Source organism: Chrysochloris asiatica, unplaced genomic scaffold, assembly GCF_000296735.1.
Source record: "Chrysochloris asiatica unplaced genomic scaffold, ChrAsi1.0 scaffold00122, whole genome shotgun sequence".
Taxonomy (NCBI): Eukaryota; Metazoa; Chordata; class Mammalia; order Afrosoricida; family Chrysochloridae; genus Chrysochloris; species Chrysochloris asiatica.
In genome coordinates, this window is record NW_006408640.1 from 7,027,263 (window position 1) to 7,048,967 (window position 21,705).

Sequence of the window (21,705 nt, forward strand, 5' to 3'; positions counted from 1 at the left end):
CAATCAGTTTGATCCAAGTGAAGGTTAAACCCAGTAAGGAAGAAAGGAATATTGGTTTAAGTACGGTTTACTGGCTTAACTTATCTTAAAGATTATCTTGTCTGAATAATACCATTCTTCTTCTGTAAAGATCCCTCCCCGCTTGGTATGAAGCTCCTCCCCTGAATAAAGCAGAGGCCCGTGCCTCCCCAGGTGTGCATTACTGGTTGGAAGGCATGGAGTAAAGATTGCAGTGCATTACTGGTTGGAAGGCATGGAGTAAAGATTGCAGGGCAGTGAGTTGCTGCCTGCAGAGGCCATGATGCCTGTACTCCCAAGCCTGCCCACCAGTGATGCATCCACCCTGGCTTTGGGGTGCCTCATTATCTCCTTCCTTCTGTTTGTCTGTGTATTCTTTCGCTATCCCTATCGCCGCTAGATCTCCCCTCCTCGTGAACCAAACACTCGTGACAACTATGTCGAGGGCAAACCCTGGCAACTATGATCGACAGCACTTAACAACAACAACAACATATATATAACCACAAATTTTAAATAATATTCTAAAGTAAGAAATTTATCAAACATCCAAGAATTAATAATATTCACAAACATTTATATGGTTTAGATAGTGCAATTTTATGGGTATTATTTCTTTTAATATCCTAGTGCAATGAGTATTAGTATAAAAGGGAACTATCTACCATTAGTAGGAATAAATTATATTATTTTTATTTAAAAAGAAAAAGTAAATTAGAATACTCATTTTTACATTTTCAAAATCTTTCCCCCTTTTTCCTTTCTTTCAAGATTCCTCCAGGGCCTTTAGCTACCAATCACGCGTCAGTCAGTGGCTCTCAAAGTGTCTTCCAGGGGTCCTGAGGAACCCAGGTCAAAGCTCTTTTCTTAACAATATTGAGACATATTTGGTTTTTCCCCCCACTTCACTCTCCAAAATTTAAAGGTATATATCTACATTGTTGCTCCAATGGCTAATGGAATGTAAGCTTATGCATTCTTGCTAATCCAAAAAAAAGTAGCCACAGGAGGAAAAATTCTTTGGGACCGAAGAGTTTGAGAACCATTCTAAAAACCCCAAATCTCTGCAGCATATTACATAAAGTTCATTTCTTACTCAGACACGGGCCCATTAGTCAGCTCTGGATGTGGGTGCACTTCTGTGTATGTAAGGTCGTTTCTCCACCATTCTCACCCCGGAAAATGGAAGAGAACATGAAGAGCCCCATGCTGACTCTTAAAGCTTCTACTTAAAAGGGCCACTTCCTCTCCATGTCACTGCCCAAAGCAAGTCACAGGGTCACATGCAACTCAAAGGGATAGAGAGACACAACTCCCCCTCACCTTGTGCTTTCAGATAGCAATTATTCAATACCACTAACTACCACAAGGGGTATCATTTAGGGTTGGTGTGGACTGTTGGATAAGCAATGGCCTACAAACTCACCAGGTGGTCCTCGGAAAACCTATACAGGGTGGCTCTGAGTAGAACAGACTTGACTTCACTTAACAACAAACAACACTACCAGCCGCAACTCAGAAACCCTAATTCAGGGTCCCTATGATCAGAACAAATAAATGGCATTTAGCAACAATTACAACTTCCTCATGGGGTCCTGGTGTGCCACTGTAGGATAAGCACTGGCCTGCTAATCCAATGTCTGTGGTGGTTCAAACCCATCAGCTGCTCCTTGGAAACCCTAGACAGGTCATTATGAATCAGAATCAACTCAAAGGCACTGAGCAATAATAATCTCTTCACAGCAGCTTTTCCCAAAGTTATTTAACTTCAGGACCACATATTCACCTATTTCCCAAAACATACTTCTCTAAAAGTTTAAATAAATACTATTTAAACATGACACATGTAAGTCAGATATTTGATCTGTCTCTTCAAAAAAATTGAGAAATATCAAGTCTAAACAAAAAACATCATGGCAAATGCTGCCCAAGTTAGTATAGTGGTGGTGGTGGTTATGTGCCGTGGAGTCAGAACCGACTCATAGTGACCCTCTACAGGGTTTCAGAGGCTGTAAATCTTTATGGGAACAGAAAGCCTCATCTTTCTTCCACAGAGCAGCTGGTAGTTTCGAACTGCTGACCTTAAGGTTTGCAGCCCGATTCGTAACCACTGCATGACCAGAGCTCCTTAAGTTAGTATAGTGTGTTGTTTTAAAAGGGGCACTGTAAAACCCTTTGTTTGAGTGGAGTGTGGAACCAATTATTTATAATAATTTGTGCCATTACAAATGTTCAGTACCTTTTTATAAGAGCAAGACCCTGATAAATTCAACTAAATTAGTATTCCTGCTTTAACTGACTCATCCAGCACCAGTAACAAATTCACATGTCAATGGTGGGCTGACCCAATGACCCATCCACTGAAAAATACAAACTGTATCATTTTGTTTTCCAAATAACTAGCACTGATTGCAGTGTTAGAAAAGCCACTTGTCACCCGCTCAAGTTGCTGACCTGCTGGTAAATTGTAGCCTGTCACTCCACAGCCAGTCAAGACCATCAGGGGAACAAAGGTATGCTTTGTTTGTACAGTACAATTAGGGAGGTGACACCATTTTCACAAGGTGTGTGTTTAACAGGATGAGTCTTAATTCAACAGAGATGGAAAAAGGAAACAGCATGGAAAAAAAGGACTATAAAGTGATTTTATCATTTCCCAAGACAGCCACCTGAAATTTTATTCTTATTAAAGTAAATATAAAGTTAAAAAAAAACAAAAAAACCACTGGATCATGCCCTGTCTAGGTCTCTAAATCTTCTGCCAAAGGTTTCTAATAGTTTGTACATTTTCTATAAATCATAAAATAAATTAAGAAGATACATCTTTCAAGTTTCCCAACAGGAGCAAGAAAAAACAAAATTAAGAAACAATCCTGTATTACAGAACCTAGAATATACAAATAAAATTGGTCATCTGAAAAACAAATTTACAGTGATGTTCTCTCTAAAATAAATATATTAATATGCTTTCCCACGTATCTAATTCAAACACTTCATAGCAGCAAAATCAGTTGTTTCAAGTTGTCCGCCCACCAGATAGAGACATCATGATTGTCCAGCAGACAATTAATTAAATGGCCATATTTATTTCTCTTTCAACCACGGAAGCTCTTAAGTATCACTTTAAGATATAATTTATCACCGTCTCCTAGAATAAAATGTGGGTTAACTATGCATTAAAAGCCACTTATTTAAAATAATGACTTATACACCATTTAGTGGAGTTTGCCAAGAAATCCTAAGTGAGCTTTTTTCTTCTTCTGTATTTAGCGCTATATTATGGACAGAATGAAAATGAGTGCAAGTATATATCCAAAAATAAAATTTAATAATCCCATATGCATCTTCTTACAAAGTTTTATCTAGCCACTAAAATATCTACCAATAGGATAAAGACTTTTATACACGAGATATCCACTAAAGCATAAAACCACAGCATGAAATATTTGTCCTATTTTAGAAAGTTCTTAAATTATATCCCCTTAAGTTAGACATTGCACATCAGTATTACATCATTCCACTGGCTTCGCCAAACCGCTCCAGTAATGACCACGAAATCGTCACACTCTGTTCAGAAATGGAAGACATGGGTCAACTTAAGCAATTTTATTGAAAATATATTCAATGCATTTTGACAGAGTACAATTTTGTATAAAACACAGATCAAAAGCAGACCAAAGAAAATATGTGATAGAACACTAAGTATACCTCACTCATATATTTTTGTTTTTTCACTTTTGTAATATAAATTTTGTTTCATTTCAAAACTATAGAAAAGTTGAAAAAGTAGTATAATACATATGTATTACACTTCACCTAGACGGAACAATTGTTAATATTTTAGGAACTCTGTCTCTCTTCAAGGGATCCGTGGTGGCACTGTGGGTTTGGCAATGGGCTGCTAATCACTAGCTTATTAGTATATTCATGTATTTTCTTCATTAAAGAAATTTCCTTATTACATCTTTTCCTGATGTACTCTTATTTAAATAATATTGAATTTTCTTCTACATGTGTACAAGTATTTTCTCCTCTCTTCCATTCAACAAAAATGGAAGATTAGCCAAATCTCCTTGCTTCAAATACCTCATCTTCTCTGTAGTGTCCTGAAGAGAATCTTCTCGCCACTACCATATTTCTCCACCAATCCCCTCTCCACATCTACAGTAGCTGTAGTTCTCAAACTACCTGCAGCTTCTTAACAATGCTGTGCCTCGTGTGCTCTCATCTTCATCACCTCTGAGCAGATGTTCCTTCTGTCTGACACCTGGTTGACTCACATGCCTGCTTTTTCTAGAGCTCATCCATATGCCCACTGGACTCCTGTCTAAGGTCACTCTTTGGGGCCACTGACTCCTCACCTGCACCACCTCTCTCTGGATGCCTCTGTCTCAGGGCCCAGAGCACCCACCATGGCACACCATGCGACCTGGGAGTCTGGGCTCCATTTCCTCTTTACAAGCTAGTGCCCCCACCAGGTGTCTTACATACAGCAGGTACCAAGGAAGAGGGAATGAATTGCCATTTCTTCCTGACCTTAGAGTAAAAAAGATAATCCAGGCCTAAAATTTCACGATTGGAGCACTGTGAATCCATAGGATAAGCACTGGACTGCCAACCACAAACTTGGTGGACTGCTCTGTGGGAGAAAGATGAGGCTTTCCTCCTGCAAAAAGATTTACAGCTTTGGACACTCTATACAGGGTCACTGTGAGTCAAAACAAACTCCATGGCACTTAACAACAGTAATTTCACAAGGCCTCTAGGTGGTACGCAGAGCTATTACACAAAAGCTTGGCTGTTGGAGCCCACTTGGCGGCCTTACTTCTGAAATTCAGCCAGTGAACCCTATTGAGCACAGTTCAACTCGGACATACATAAGTTCCTCGTAAGTGGGAATCAACACCATAGCAACTGTTTTCGTTATTTTTAAAAAACATCTCATAATTTTTTTTAGTATCAAAGTACCCATTTCTTTGGGTTTCTTGAACAATAAATGTTTTAAAGAGGAACCTGTAATGTAGGATGAGTATGGGGTGAGGCAGGAACCTCTGTCCACTGAGAGTTCCCAAGGCCTCTTCCATCCCAGGAGTCTGTATGAGGGAGGATTCCTCTAACACCACCACTGACCTGCTGTGGGGGACTGTGCCAACAAGTACAGCATGACTCACCAAAGGCCAGCCATCTGCAAGACCCAGTGCCCACTGAGAGGTGGCTTCTGGCCCACCCAAGGTAGGGGCATGTCTTCTTCATGCATCAGGGTTTCCTATCTTTAGAGAAATTGTTTTCAAACCAGTCACATCTCTACCTTCCCATCCCTCTACAGTCCAATTAGGAAGCAGTCCTCAGACTGAGGGGCTGTCCAAGGGTTTTATGTCAAAAGTCCTTGTGCTGTCCCTTTAATCCTGCTGCCACCATGTGCTCATCCATTCCAGTCACACAGTGTACACAGGTCAAACCGAACGTGATCGATGACTGTCCCATAACCATAGCACCCCGGTCCTCACTGCTTATTCTCTATGAAGTCATGACCAAAAGATTTATTGCATCTGTCAGGACTGGCCACACTGCTTAGTCCAGCACTGGGCTAAACTTCAAAGAACTCTACTGATGCCATCTTCTCCAATTTTATGGGAAAGTAAGCAAAAAGAACACTTTTTAAAAAGCACATTTATATATACATATGACTAGCATGTGTGGACCTGTAAGATCAGCACTGGACTGTGAACCACAAACCCATCAGCTGCTCCTCAGAAACCCTCTACAAGGTCACTATGAGTAGGAACCAACTCGATGGCACTCAACAAAAACATACTCTCTAGCAAATATTTAAGAAGAAAATAATAATAATAATAATAATAATAATAAAACCCAGCTAGCCACTAGTGTTACATTTTGTAACAGTTTCTTATTAGGATAAGAATTTAGAATAACTTTCAAGAAAACCGTTAGAAACCTGGATGACAAAGACAGTACTTTGGCCATGTTATTAGGAAAGGTCAGTCCCTGGAGAAGGAGATCAAGCTTGGTAATGTAGAAAGTCAGCGAATAAGAGGAAGGCACTCAACGAGACCTTCTGGACACAGTGGCTGCAATCATGCACTCAAACAGCAGGAATTGTGAAGATGGCATAGCACCGGGCAGTGGCTCATTCTGCTACACAGCCTCCACACGAGTCAGAACTGACTCAATGGTATCCAACAACAACAACAAGAAGACAACACTTACTGTACACTGAATATACACTGGAGTACTTATGTGGGGTTGTGGGATAAAACAGTGTGGTTCAAACTCACCAGCTACTCCCTGGAAACCCTACATAGGGGTCACTATGAGCCAGAACCAACTCGATGGCATTAAACAACAACAGCAAATATACACTGTTGAAATAGCAGGCCACAAAGTAACACAACGACTTACTCATATTTGGCCCCTTGACACAGCTAACTCTTAGAATATTTTTTAAAAAGAATGATTGCCTTGATCTCTGAGAGTCTTTGCATACAAAAGCCAAATTAGAATTGCAATTCAAGCACTAAGTAGATCCTGCTTGATTCTTTCCTACTTCATTTGAAGTGTGACAAGTAGTCCTGGGCATCCTCACCCCTCACTCAGGCTCATCCCAGCAGGAGCACTCACTTGGGCACCTCCTTCATGACATTTGAGGCCACACCCCAGGTGACCATGGGGCTCCCCCAAGCCTGTGGGGTGTAACTAAGCACTCCCCACAAGCCACTGATCTGAAATGGCTTTATTTTTTTCATCACCATCAAATGCTATTTTTTGGAAGTTTTGTAATTTAGAAACTTCTGGTAGAATTTAACTCCAAACCAGTTTATTTCAATGAATCTCATCATTCAATATTTAAAAGCAAACAGGACCCTCATTCTAATCCTCATCAAGGCAGTTTTATTTAGAGCTTGGGAGGGAGAATGTTCATTAGAGATTATATTGCATCTGAATGTCAGGCAGGAGCCTAGTATGGAACACGCCATTGAAATACTCAAGGACAATCAACCTGGTTTAATTTCCTCTACTTGATGTCTAGAATTATTCTGAATCAATTAAAAGCATGCCAAGTTCAGTGACACCCCCAAAAAAACACTTTAAATGTTACTTTTCATTATAAAGTTACAGTTGATCATAAGGAAATGTATGGAGTAGAAATGATGGAGCAATTGCCCCAAGTCCCACCATCCTGATAAAAACTTATTAATATTTTAATGAAGGTTCTTCAGCTGGTGTGTGTTTTTTTTAAAATCCATTTTAAAAATATTGTTGTTGTTGTTGTTAAGTGCCATCGAAATATTATGCAGATATAAATCGCCTGTTCCTTATTTGATGTCATATTATATTGTTGTTGTTGTTGTTAAGTGCCGTCAAGTCGGTTCCGACCCATAGCGACCCTGTACAGGGTTTCCGAGGGTGTAAATCTTTACGGGAGTAGAAAGCCTCATCTTTCTCCCACGGAGCAGCTGGTAGTTTCGAACCACTGACCTTAAGGTTCGCAGCCCGATTCGTAACCACTACGCTACCAGAGCTCCTTATTATATAGGATATAAAAACAAATTTGGCATCAACTGTCTACTTCAGAGAGTCAAAATTAAGCCAAGAGATGAGTTAATACCAAATTGCCCTGAACATTATTTCATACTGATAATAAGAATACATTTATTGAACACCATGCTGCATGAGGTACAAGGCTAAGCTCCTGACGTGGTCAACACTCCTTTGAGGTGGGTTCTAAGCTTCCTGCTTCCTGTATGATGAGATCCCCCGACTCTCTCCAGCACAGCTCAACCCTGTCTTGGTATTTTGCTCCTGCTTGTCCCTCTGTCCAAATACTCTGCCTCCATGGTCCCTACAACCCTGACTGCAGTTAAGTCTCTACTCTAAAACTGCTTTCTGAGGACAGATCAAATACAAAGAATGCATGAGAAGCACTGATCTGTCAGGGAAGTCTAATAAAAGGAACGATTTTTTAAAAGGGGGGACTTTCCCCCAAATTCGGGATGCACAGAAAAGACTAAGACTGGCCTGGTGTAATGAGAAAGAAGGACATCAAACCCAAGAAGAAATGACCAATTATGGGTCTGAAATTATGACAGGAAAACGTGGGGTCAGGGAACTATTAGGGGACCAACATACCGCCCTGGAGGACACCACCATAAAAAGCGAAACCAGGAACTAACTCAGCACACTCACTCGCAATGAATAGCCCATTTTCTTTCTTTGTGAGAACGTCTACGCTTTAATAAATCTTGCCGGCCTAAAATTCTGTTTCTGTGGCACCTTTCGTTTGTGTATTGTGTTTATGCCAAACCGATTCTTGGTGGGGGCAGATAATGGGACCAGACCAGGACACCTCATCTGCACTGTGACACTCCCATTTTTCTGTCTCTAGGATCTTATCCTGAGATGATTTTCATTCCCAGCACAGTGAACCATATCTCTCTGCTTGTCAGATGACAGACCTCCTCCCCGATGGAAAACCATTGCCAAGAAGACAACAGCTCTGTCTGACATCTACAACCAGACCAAAGAGGCCCTCCACAAACATTTATTATTAAGTAATATCTGAGGAAGCCTCAAAAAGTTGGTAAAAAAATCCATTATCTTTTCATTACATTTTACATGAACTTTTTTTGAAGTTTCCTCGTACTTCAAATGAGAAAACAAGTGTTCCAGGAACTTGCCCCAGCTCAATACTTATAAAGAGGTAAATTAGCATCATTTTAAGATGCTCTGAATAGAACATCACTTGCATGCAAAAATGCCCGCTTCTCAAGAGATATGTGCTTACATGGAAAGATCACCAAGAAATACTCATAGTAGCAAACTAGATAGAGGCTGTTTCCTCACTTATATGCCTCCAACAAGTTTAGCTTCTTTAACTCCAGTTTCCTACTGTGAAAATAGAGATAATTCCAACCAATCCCCCAGGGCTGTCATGGGGATCAAAAGATACACAGGACAGAAGCAAATTTTGCCAACTCCTAATTGCCATTTTCTTGTACAAGATCGCTTGGTTCTACAGTGCAGACTAATTAGAAAGTAATGAGTTGCCTGGCCTTTACACTTTTTCTTGCTCTTTTATTCTGTTTTAATTGTTTTTGATGGTATAAAAGCATATGTTGTTGTTGTGAAGTACCAATGAGTCAGTTCTGATTTGTAATGACTCTGTATAGAGTTTCCAAGGATTGGCTGGTGGATTTGAACTGTCAACCTTCTGGTTTGCAGTCCAGTACCACACCAAGAATCATAGAGCATATATGAAAACTAAATTTGATGCTATTTAAAAACTAAAATGTATGCTGAATCTGAGGAATTGAATTGTTGTTGTTTAGCGCCATCGAGTCAGTCCTAACTCATGTTGTTGTTGTTGTTAAGTGCCGCCAAGTTGGTTCCGACCCATAGCAACCCTGAACAGGATTTCCGAGGCTGTAAATCTTTACGGGAGCAGAATGCCTCATCTTTCTCCCACGGAACAGCTGGTAGTTGAGAACTACTGACCTTGTGGTTCACAGCCCGATTTGTAACCACTACGCTACCAGAGCTCCTTTCTAACACATAGTGTGGCCCTGCATAGGATTTCTAAAGAGCAGTTGGTGATTTTGATCCGCTGACCTTGTGGTTCAAACTGACCTTGCTGTCCAGTGCTTTATCCCACACTACAACACCAGGACTTCCCTTTTACTATTCACCACTGTTGTTAAGTGCTGTTGAATCAATTCCAACTCAAGCTACTCTTACGTAGTATTTCTGATGAAATGGCTGGTGTGTTTGAACTGCCAACCTTGTTCAAACCGACCGCACGGTCTAGTGCTTATCCTACAGTGTCACACCAGGACTCTACCACTAGAAAATCATTAAATAATGAGAGAGAAACATGATTATATTAGGATATAATCTTTTGCAAATCCAAGAACAATTTTAACCAGACTGAGACAGCAAGCTGCACTGGAGAAGCAGTCTTTACAGGTTTTGTCCCATGATGACTCACAATATATAACTATATCATAACAATGCCGAATACACAGCAGGTATTTAATAAATATTTGGTCCATGTTGATGGAAAGAATGAATTCTTTAATTAGACAACTGTCTGAATACTCTGCCAAAAGTACTTCTCACTGGATACACACAGAAATTTAATGGGAAAATGTATGTTAAGGCCCAAAGTCATTATGTCTTCATCACTCATGACTCCTGAATCAGCCCTGAAGTGTGACTAAATAGGTAAGCATCCCCTAGCAAAAGGAAAATGCGGCTGCAGAATGCACCTAAAGAGAAAACTTCAATTACTTCGTCTGTCATTCCATCATCTTTCCCAAATGGGAAGTTGGCGCTAAGCAAATACATGTAGTCATCTTTCTATTTTCTGGGTCATCACACTAAGAATGCCAATTGCTGCTCCATCCGGAAAATCCTCTGTCTTTCATTCAGGCACCCAAAAATATGGCACAATCCTTTGCCTCAACAACTCCATGAAGATTACACGTCACCATTTCCAATTTTCAAAATGTGAAATGAAGACAGAGAACTCAATGAGCTTTGGCAGTTGCATGAGACATTAACTGAAAAAAGTACTAAGAGACTTTCATCTTTCTAACACTAGAATTCAAATCTACTTAATTCTAGCATTTTTAGAGAGCTGGCAACGTAAGGTTAAATGTGGGGTATAATTAAACGTCAGTTCTATGAGGGTCATAAACTATCTTTACATTTTTTAATGATATGCTGGAGTTGATTAATTTTTTTTTCTTTTTTTAAAAAAACAAGGTTACATTTTTTTAAAACATAAGATGTACAATTTATTAAATGCTGCTTAAGAAACCAGAGTACAAAACTACAAATATTACACCTTTACAAAATATAAAAACATCAACCACATCAGGCTATGACGATGTTTTGCCATAAAAAAAGACTTCTTTATCCTGTTTATAATCAATTATGATAATTCTATACAAAGTGATGGAATATAACAGTGCTAACAAAATGTAAAATTTGGATTCTTAATCAAGGCTGTGTGCTCAGAGTAGTTTTTGTTTAAATAAATGGTTAAGAAAGTTTCCCACTGCTAATGAGAAGACTGTCATAAGAAATGAACCACAAACTCACCAGTAAAAGAGAAAACTAGGTGTTGGGGAGTCTCATCAGGAAAATAATTACGGTTTATAACTAGTTTTAAACATTAAATCTACTATAACATAAATATTAGCTTTAAATAGCAGTTTTAAAATGACATTTGGTATATGTTAGCCATAAATATGCATTACCAGAGCTAACACAACAGCCTTTGAATAGTTATCGGATCAGACTGGATAAAGCTCCAGACTGCATTTAACTGTTTTCTAATGTGGTTAAAAATAACCTCACACGTGAAGACACTGAGAAATAAATGCTATGTGCTGGAAAATTGGTTTTTAAAACAAAGATATAGAAAAAGCATCAAGCTTAAACTTGAAGTAAAAAAAGCAGTCTGTTCCTGTAATAATTCTGAAATTCTTTGAGATGAATTATGTGCTTATTACAATCATAACTTTCCAAAGCTTTTGGTATTCAACAACGAAGAAAAAAAATTTTTTTTAAACAGGAAGCAAATTTATAGAAAACACAGAGAAAAATCCCTAAATCGTCATGTGTTTTTCTCACCAATTTTAACAACCCAGTGTTTGAAGAAACGCAATCTGAATGTGCAGGAAAATGTGAAATGTTTGTATATAAATAACTGTAATATGAATATAGAACACAACAACAATATAAGCCAAGCTTCCAAAACAGTAATTATGTGCTGATGCCAAAATGGCCTAAGACAGAGGTCAGCAAAACCTACTGAAAACTACCAGCCAGTACATATCTCAGGCTTTGTGGACCATACTGCCTCTGGTGTAACTACTGCATTCTGCCAGCTGTTGTAGCTTGAAGTCAGCCACAAACATCACATAAACTAGTGGGCATGCCATTGTGCAGTAAAACTGTATATGTTGTTGTTGTTGTTGTTAAGTGCCATCGAGTCGGGTCCAACCCATAGCGACCCTGTACAGGGTTTCCGAGGGTGTAAATCTTTACGGGAGTAGAAAGCCTCATCTTTCTCCCGCGGAGCAGCTGGTAGTTTCGAACCGCTGCGATTTGTAACCACTACGCTACCAGAGCTCCTTAAAACTGTATATAGACACTGATAATTGAATTTTATATGAATTTCACATGTCACAAAATATTATTCTTTCAACATTTTCCAAACATTTTAAAATGTAAAAATCAGCTTGCAACCTTTGGTCTAATGTGTAACAAAACTAGCCTACAGTGTGACATATACAGGGAAAGACAAATCCAATTATGCTTTGAATAAAGGTTTTAAAAAATTAACTATTAAAAACCTATGGTTCCACAAGACCTTGCTTCCCACTTACCCTGGAAAAATCATTAATCTAGTTTCTGTTTTTGTATACGAGGACTAGTTTTGGAATCTGTTTTTGAAAGGAATAAATAACAGATGAAGAGGAGGAAGAAGGGAAAGAGGAAGAAATTCCTGAAGTCATATATGTCAAGGAATCATGGTTGGTGATATAGGATAAGCACTGCACAGCAAGGTTGGTTTGAAACACAAGGATGGCAGTTCAAACCCACCAGTTGCTCCTCAGAAACCCTATACAGGGTTGCTATGAGTCAGACCTGACTTCATGGCATTTAACAACAAAATATGTAAGAGTTATGGGTGGACTAGGCAATACAAATGACTTGCTTCTAACAGCTATTAACCTAACAGTTGGCAGTTCTAGGCTCCCCTCCCCCAAGTTGCACCACGAATGAAAGGCCTGGGAATTGGCTTCCATAAAGATGACTCAAGAACACCTTCTGGAGCACGTGCAGTTACCGTTAGTCAGAATAGATTCAACAGCAACAGATTTAGGATCTAGCGTTGTTATTGTTTTATGGCTATATATGTGGCACCATTGAATAAGCACTGGACTATGAATCACAAGGTCAGTGGTTCAAGTCCACCAGTCGCTCCATGGCAGAAAGATGAGGCTTTCTGCTCTCACAAAAATTTGTAGCCTACACAGGATCACGATGAGTCAGAAGCAACTTGACTGCACTTAACAACAACATATGCATATTAGAAACTCAGCTTTAAAATCTACATATTAAGATACATATGCAAGTTAAAAAGGTATTTCCTTACACCTAACAATAATAATTCATTGAAAAATTCCCTTCTATCTTTAGATGGATATTTCAGCTGGTCATTCTCCTCCAGAACATAATGGGCTTGCACTAAGAAAATTGTTCTTAAAACACTATTTGTACCACACTTAATTTTATCTAGGTTTACACACATTGTGCATTGTTTCATATGTATAAATTTTCCTCTAGTTTAAAAATACGCTAGAGAGAAGGAATCTTTTTATAGTCCCTTCCTTTGTTACAGACTGAATTGTATCCCTCCTAAATATGCAAACTGTCTAGAACATGCTTCTCAGCATTATGTAATTATCCTCCATTTTGTGATCTGATGTAATTATCCAATGGATTATAAACCTTAAACTCTATGATGTTAATGAGGCAATATCATAGGCATTAATGTTAATGAGGGAATTTTGATGTGGCACTGTAAGATCAGTACTGGACTTCAAACCACAAGGTCGGCAGTTCAAACCCACCAGCTGCTCCTCAGAAACCGTATACAAGGTCTCTATGAGTCAGAACCTACTGAACAGTACTTAACAACAACATGTTAATGAAGCAAGATACAATCCACAGAACTAGGTTGTATCTTCAGTCAAGCTCTTTTGACATATAAAAGAGATTAAACAATTGAGCAGAGATCAGCAACTACTACCAAGAAAGAACAGCTGGGAACAGACATGTACTAACCCAGGGTCCCTGCACTAGGAACCTCGTAGACCCAGGAGAAAATCAATGGCAAGACACATGAAGATCTACAAGGAATGAATGCCAGGCTCACAGTTATTGAAAGAAGGCAAGGACCCTCCCCCAGACCAAAACAAGAAGAAAGCTTCCGCCTAGAGTTGGCACCCTGAATTTGGACTTGTAGCCTCTAAACTGGCAGAGAATACATTTGTTTGCTAAAGCCATCCACTGGTGGTATTTCTGTTATAGCAGCACTGGTGGTGGTGGTATGCAGTTGAGTAGGTTCTAACTCATTGCAACCCTGTTCAGAGTTTCCAATGCTGCAAATATTTATGGGAGTAGAAAGCCTCATTTATCTCCCATGGAGCAGCTGGTATATTCAAACTGCTAACCTTGTGATTAGCAGCCCAACTCATAACCACTATGCTACCAGAGCTCTAGATTACTATATTGCTCTCTCCTCCCTTGCCTCACACTTATGGCTGAACCACTCAAAAGCTCAAATGAGGCATACTATGGTTGAGGGCAAGTAGTAAGGGAAAACCAGCAACCATCAGGAATCAGGCAGAAGTGGCAAAAGTGTTAAGTTGTAACATGTAGACATCTTACACTCCAAAGGTCTAATCGTTCCACACATATTCTACTGTTGTTATTGTTGTTGTTGTTGTTGTTAAGTGCCATCGAGTCGGGTCCGACTCATAGCGACCCTGTACAGGGTTTCCGAGGGTGTAAATCTTTACAGGAGTAGAAAGCCTCATCTTTCTCCCGCGGAGCGGCCGGTAGTTTCGAACCGCTGACCTTAAGGTTCGCAGCCCAATTCGTAACCACTACGCTACCAGAGTTATTAGATGCCACTTAATCAATTTCAACTCATGGCAACCCCAAGTGGCAGAGTGTAATTGACCTATATGGTTTCCATGCTGTAATCTTGACTGAGACAGAGATCACTAGGCCTTCCCCCTCAGAGCTACTGGATAGATTCTAACAGGCAACCTTTGGGATTATAAACACATAAGCATTTTCACCACCAGAGGTCCTTAAATATTCTATTGTTGCTAATTGCCACGGAGTCAGTTAGAAACATGATATCCTTCTCCAGAGACTGGTCCCTCCTGACAATATTTCTGAAGTATGAGAGACGAAGTTTGGCTATCTTGGCCTCCAAGGAGCACTCTGGCTGCAATTCTTCTGTGGATCTATTGGTTCTTTTAGCAACCCAGGGCACTTTCAGTATTCTCCTCCAACACCATAACTCAAATGCATCAATTCTTCCAAGGTCTTCCTTATTCATTGTCCAGTTTCACATGCATATGATGTTATTGAAAATACCATGGCTTGGGTCAGATGCACCTTAGTCCTCAAGCTGACATTTTTCATATATATAAGGGATATATAAGGGGCTTCAAAAAGTTCATGAAAAAACTCCATTATCTTTCAATACCTTTTTCCACAAATTTTTTTAAGTTCCCTCATACTTACAAATTCAAAACTTTCCTTTGTTCTTTAAATTATCCAGATGACTGGTCACTGATCTTTATTACCAACTGTTAACAGTCCTTGCTAGGATCCATTTTTCTATATTTAAAACTCAGACAACTCAGTCTGAGATGGTATTATAAAGCATGGGCTGACATCAGGAAGATGAAAAGGACAAGAGGGTGGCACGAAGCAATTTATCTGGCCTCTTTTCCAAGGAGAATCAGGGTATCATGTGAAAGAAACAGAATCAACAGAGGCTAAAGACAGTAACGGCAATTATCTGGGCTTCTATGTAAAAAGCAATTTTTGTAAATCCAACTTCAATCTAAAGGACCAGAATAATGAAAGTGATCCCTTCATGTGAATGTGAAATTTACATCAAATTAGAATAAACAAAGAAATTACTAGTAGGACCTGTGGAGAAATGTGCCATAGCCTCACCTCAGCTCCAAGCCTCTGTGGACATAGGCTGGATACTCAAGAGGGAGCAGAAGAAAATCAAAAGGACATGAGGATTAGAAACGCGCTTGGGAAAGCGAAGTTTCACATGTGAAAGCTGCTATGCTCCCCTTCATTGACAAGAATTAATGAGATAACTGGAATCTAGGAAAATAATGAAAGCATCCCCCTGACTCAAATAGCATGTGCAGGGAAAAGAGGGAAAGAGAAGGCTCTGGGGGTGTCACCCAGAGCTTCACAGGTTCTGAGATCTGGTAAAGCTACAGAGCTAAAGAGCTCAAGGTTCCTCCCTTTGAAGTTACTCATATAAATATGAGCTAAATATGCAAAGGAACAACCAAAAAAATGGTATATATCATAGTTGTTAAAGCTCAGTAAGAACAATAGCAAAGTCTACCTTAGGTTTTAAAGCTACCTTTACAAGTTTACTTACTAAGTGCAATTATTGCTACATTTAGGTGCATCAATGAAGGATTTTACATTTGTTCAAGAGTACAAACATTGTGTTTCATCTGAAATCCAAATTACACAACTAAGTACGTCTACAGCAGAAGATAATCCACATTTATGCATCACCATTTTATCTTCTTTCAAGCATAGGATAAGCACTGGTTGCAGTTGAGGCTTTTTGCTCCCTAAAAGGTTTTTAAAGTTTCAAAAACCCTATACAGGGTCACTATGAGTCAGAATTGGCTCGAAAGCATCTAACAACAATTTTATCGTCAGAATATTTTTTAAGGCCACTGGCCATTCTCCCAGATCTACCAAATGGCAAAAAAGTTCCTGAAGGCTAAATTGTCCACTTCCAGGATAGGGTGCTATTCATTTGTCAAAACAGAAATCAATCTACTTTCCATAGCTGCTGCTTAGGAAAGGATCAATTGGATAATGTCCATTAATCTAATTCAGGCATACCCAAAGAAAAAGGAAGTAATTTAATCTGATTTTGACCGGAGACATGCAAAGTTAAAACTCTGCAGTTGTTCCTTTCATTTATATCATTCTTACTAGCTAATAGCCTCTAATTGCCACTGTGAAAGACCAACACCTTCTCACATGCAACCAATATACAACCTGTGATTAAGGCTCTTTCACATGTTTTATTTTAAAAGAAACCCTACACTAAATGCAAACCTGATGGCATCCATGGGTCAGAACTTGGTTTGGTCAAGGTGTTCACTTGCTCCCAATTAAAGTCATCATCTTCAGCTTGACTGTATCCACAGGTGCTGTATGGCTCATCAAAGAGGCAACCACCTAAAATATAAGAGAGTGAAGAACAAAGTAAGTAACAAGCAGACCTCTGCCATAAGCTATGCTGGCACACCAACTGGATGCTAAACTAAAGGTGACTTGATCTTTTTGTTCAGGACCTGTGATTTGACCCTGATTCTACCCTTGCTTTGTTGTTTTTCTTATGTGCCGTTGAGTCGGTTCCGACTCATAGTGACCCTATCCAGGGTTTCTGAGGCTATAAATCTTTTTGGGAGCAGAAAGCCTAATCTTTCTCCCGCGGAACAGCTTATAGTTTCGAACTGCTGACCATGAGATTAGCAGCCTGATTCGTAAGCACTACTCTACCAGAACTCCTTGTACCCTTGCTTTGTTGTTGTTAAGTGCCATCGAGTCGGTTCCGACCCATAGCAAGGGTTTCCGAGGAGCAGCTGGTGAGCTTGAACTGCCAATCTTGCATTCCAAACAGTTTTGCAGTCTGGTGCATTAACCCACAGCGCCACACCAGAACTCCTTTACCCTTGCTAGACCCCCTGAATATTAACTCTGTCTTGTTCCCACCACTCTATTACATTGTTCTTCAACAGGAATCCAATGTTGCTATGAATCATGAAAATTAAGACCTAATCAAACACGATAAGCACTGAGTATGAACCACAAGATCCGAGGTTTGAGCCCGCCAGCGTCTCCACGGGAGAAAGATGAGTCTTTCTGTTCCTGCCAAGGCTTAAAAAATTTCAGAAGCCCTATACAGGGTCATTATAAGTCGGAACCTACTCAATGGCATTTAACAACATTGTAAGAGTTTGGGATGATTGATCTTGTGATCAAAAGTTTAACAGAGTTGACTTTAAATTCTCAATGTATTTTCAACCGAAAATATTATAACTTGTCCAAAAAATGAAAAGAGAAGTTTTCACCATAACCTTAGCAAAATAATAGATACAATACACAGTGGAGACCATGGGCCTATCTTACAAAATATTTTGCTGATGATTTTTCTAAATTAACATACAAACAAGTTTTATTTTACACTTTGGATAACTGAATCCTCAACATTAAAAAAAATAATTACTACTTACAGCCCACAGAATTAAATTTTAAAGGTAAAAATAAATTTAAGAGTAAATATGTGGTGAACATTTTCTTAATTTCAGCATTAAAAATGAAACTACTTAAAGAAACAAAGAATAATTTTTAAAACATAGTAAACACATAATAGGAAAGGTAGTTATACAAGCTGTAGTTGCTGTTGTTATTAAGTGCCACTGAGTCAGTTCCAACTCATAGAGACCCTGTATAGGGTTTACCAGGAACAGCTGGTGGGTTTGAACCAGACTGTTTATCTTTCAGTTAATAGTCCAGTGCTTATCCTACAGTGCCATACCAGGATTCTGTTATACAAATACATATGGCAATTGAGCTATTTCAGCTCCCTGAGGCTATTAATGATTGAATCCCACCCCAAACCCAAACACGTGTAGCATCATTTTTGATTAATGTTGATCCCATGGGTGTCAGAGTAGAACTACGGTCCACAGGGTTTTCAATGACTGTGATCTATCGGAAGTAGATTTCCATGCCTTTCTTCTGAGGTGCCTCTGGGTGTACTCGAACCTCCAATATTTTGGTTAGGAGCTAACTTCATTAACCATTTGCACCACCACCACCCCCAAAAATCAGTTATTAAAGCCCTATACAGGGTCATTATGAGTAGGACCTAACTCCACAGCACATACCCACAACCATCACAACCCTATTAAGAACCAAAAGAAAGCTGAGCTCTTGCACAAGAAAGCTGGTAATCAGAAAAGAGCTGTCATGCCCTAAGTCTGCACTTTGTCAGGTAGAACATGATTCACCTTTCAATTTCGCCTGTAGGAGGTGTCCAGACTTTGCTCTACCCTAGCATGTGTTTTCTGAACACTCCTGGCTTCAACACTCTCTAAAAGCATGACACTCACCCAGAACTGGATTCAGTACTGGAATGACACCCATTACTGATTCAATTGTCTACTTCCCTCAACCCCATGTTGTTTGTCACAGTCCAGGTTGAGTGTAGCTTCATTTTAGGCTTCTACAAATCTCAAATGTCATGTCCACATCCCTCCCATCAAGTCACTTGTCCTCTCCTGTAATAAGGTAGGTGACTTTTTGAATACAAATACCCCACTTCACATTTATCCTTCCTAAATTCCATCTCATTGTTTTCAGCCATTGTTCCAGCCTTTGGAAACCTGATTCTGTCATTCAGGTATTAGCCATCCTTCTTAGATTTGCATTAGCTGTATCTTTTTCACTGTCTCCTAGTCAGGTTCAATAGGGAAGCATCAGTGAATTGCAGACTGTTATAAATGCCTTCCCCACCCCCAAGCTCAGCTCTTATAAGTTAGTCTTGGTTGTTAGCTGCAGGCAGTAGCCCTAAACACTGTCTCCTGTAACACCTTTAACAGTCCCGGTCCCAAACATTCTACAGGGAACAAAAACTCATTATAAAAGATGCAGCATCAACTCACTTCACCTTGACAACAAATGGTAGTTTCTACTTCCCTTTTACTGACTTTTAACAAGTCTGAAAACAAAGAGGATTTGTTGAAAGTGCTTAATAACAACTTTCCAATTTGGGTAAGAAACAATAGAAAAGAATGCAAATATTTATGGAAAACATTTTCCCTTGGTTATAAGCCTAACTCTAAGAAGTAGGAAATAGCTTCAGTCTTGGAGGAATGCACCCAAATGCTAATAATATTCAGCAAGAAAGACATAACCATGGATTTTGACACAGAGGCAAATATCCCCACTTGCATGGACACACAGATAACACTTTGATGAAAGTTCTGTAGTGCATGCTAAACCCATGAGAAATAGCTATAGGGATCCATAAAATAACTTAGTGATGGTTAAAGATCTGCTTTACAAAACAACTCCTGGTACTGAAGACAACCAAATACAGCAGCAATAGCACTCACAGGTTGACAGGAAACTCGGAGGACTAATAGCACAGCAGAGCAAGGATACAAGTCTCCCATTATACAGTAACAGTTTTATCATTTGAAAGGAAACATGAAAGTGTTATATGTTTCTTTCTGGGCCCACATAGGATATTGAACCCAGTCAAAATGTGATGCACTGTTAATTTTCCATTGCCCTAAAATGCATTCCCCCAAACATCAATTTTCACATCCGCCACTCACCTTAGCCAATAGAATTGGGATCTAAAATACCAAAGATGGCTTATTGAATCAAAAATAATGTAAGAATCAAATAAATGACATCTGCTTTGAAGTAAACAATTTAGGACAGAAAAATAGAGCATTTGGTTTTCAAGACAGTTTTGTGTAGAGATAAAAGTACGCAGGTTCCAGATCAAACAACTGGCAAATTCCAGTTGTTCTACCTAGTTGTTTTGCGACTTCACTTAGTGTTTCTGAACCCTAGTTTCTTTACTTAACACAATGTAAACAACACAACAACTACAGAATGACGTACATGGCAGCATCAACCTGAACTCAGTCGACAAATGAAGAGTCAAGAACAGAATAAAATGATAAGAACAGAGGACCTGGGAGGTCAGTCTATGATCAAAACAATTACAAAGTTAAAAAAGGTAAACACAGAAGAACAGAGATCCAGGTGGTGGGAAGGTCAGGTAGATTACTGGATAAAATAGACTGCCTTAAATGGAGGGAAGAACTAATGGAATATAAGGTAACCACAATGGGGTTGGGGTGGGGGGTTTATTTTGGCTGTTGGGGAGGGCAATACAAGAAGGGGGGAGGAGACAGAAGAACAAGACAGATAGGGGAACACTGAGACAGGTTTGCATGGCCTAGTGGGACAGAGGTAAATAGTGATGCATACTCAACCTTGGAACAATAGGGCTCTGGGATTCAGGGATCTAGGTATAGCTTGAAGAGGGTAAATAATACTAAAATCCTTGACTGCCTTATGAACATTAGTTTCCCTTGCCTACTATTGTAGTAGTGGGATAGAAAGGAATGTTGGGAAACATGATTAGAGAAAACTTGTAAGCCCACCTTCAGCCTATATATAACTGATTGGAATACCTCAAAGGGGTTCTACAACTTGCCCAGTGAAATAGGCCTTGTGCAAAGCCTTTACAGAGTATAGGACCTTAGATGAAATCCTGAGTCCCATCCACAACCTTATGAGGTGAGACATTCCCACTAGAAAGGACAAGCAGACTGGAACAGCTATAGTGACAGAAGATAAGTCTTCATGATGAACCTGACCTATATTCAAAGCGGTAGTTACTCTAAATACCAACAGAGAGGGAAAGAGTCTTCAAATCAAGTATCAGTGTTAATCCGCTCTGTGCACAGGGTAGATAGGGACGGGCACCTTAAACATTGGCTATCTAAAATGAGGGGGCAATAAAGACACGAAGTGACTGGCTTTCAAGAGGGAGCTTAGTTTAAGAGTGTGAATAGCTATCATCTTGTCTAGATGGGTCTGGTGAAAGGAGATGGGGATAAGATTCGTAAGATTCAATAGTGAATAACTGTTATCATGACTAATTGCAACCGTCACACTTGTAAAGGTAGAAGTTTTGTAACAAAAAAAGGGGAGTGGTTAATCTTACAGTCCAGAAACAGAGGACCCTAGGACCATCAAGAGAGG

The 21,705-nt window shown here is 39.4% G+C and overlaps 1 protein-coding gene across 2 annotated transcripts in view; it reads right to left on the bottom strand.

Moving 5' to 3' along the window:
- PTPRM (protein tyrosine phosphatase, receptor type, M) overlaps positions 1–17,086 on the bottom strand; it is an 840,546-nt gene extending 823,460 nt beyond the window's left edge. For both annotated transcript variants that reach the window (XM_006868703.1, XM_006868702.1), the window contains exon 1: positions 16,966–17,086. In XM_006868703.1, coding sequence (XP_006868765.1) covers positions 16,966–16,975 — 10 coding nt within the window. In that variant the 5' untranslated portion in view covers positions 16,976–17,086. The remainder of the gene's footprint in view (positions 1–16,965) is intronic.
- Positions 17,087–21,705: the final 4,619 nt, after the last annotated feature.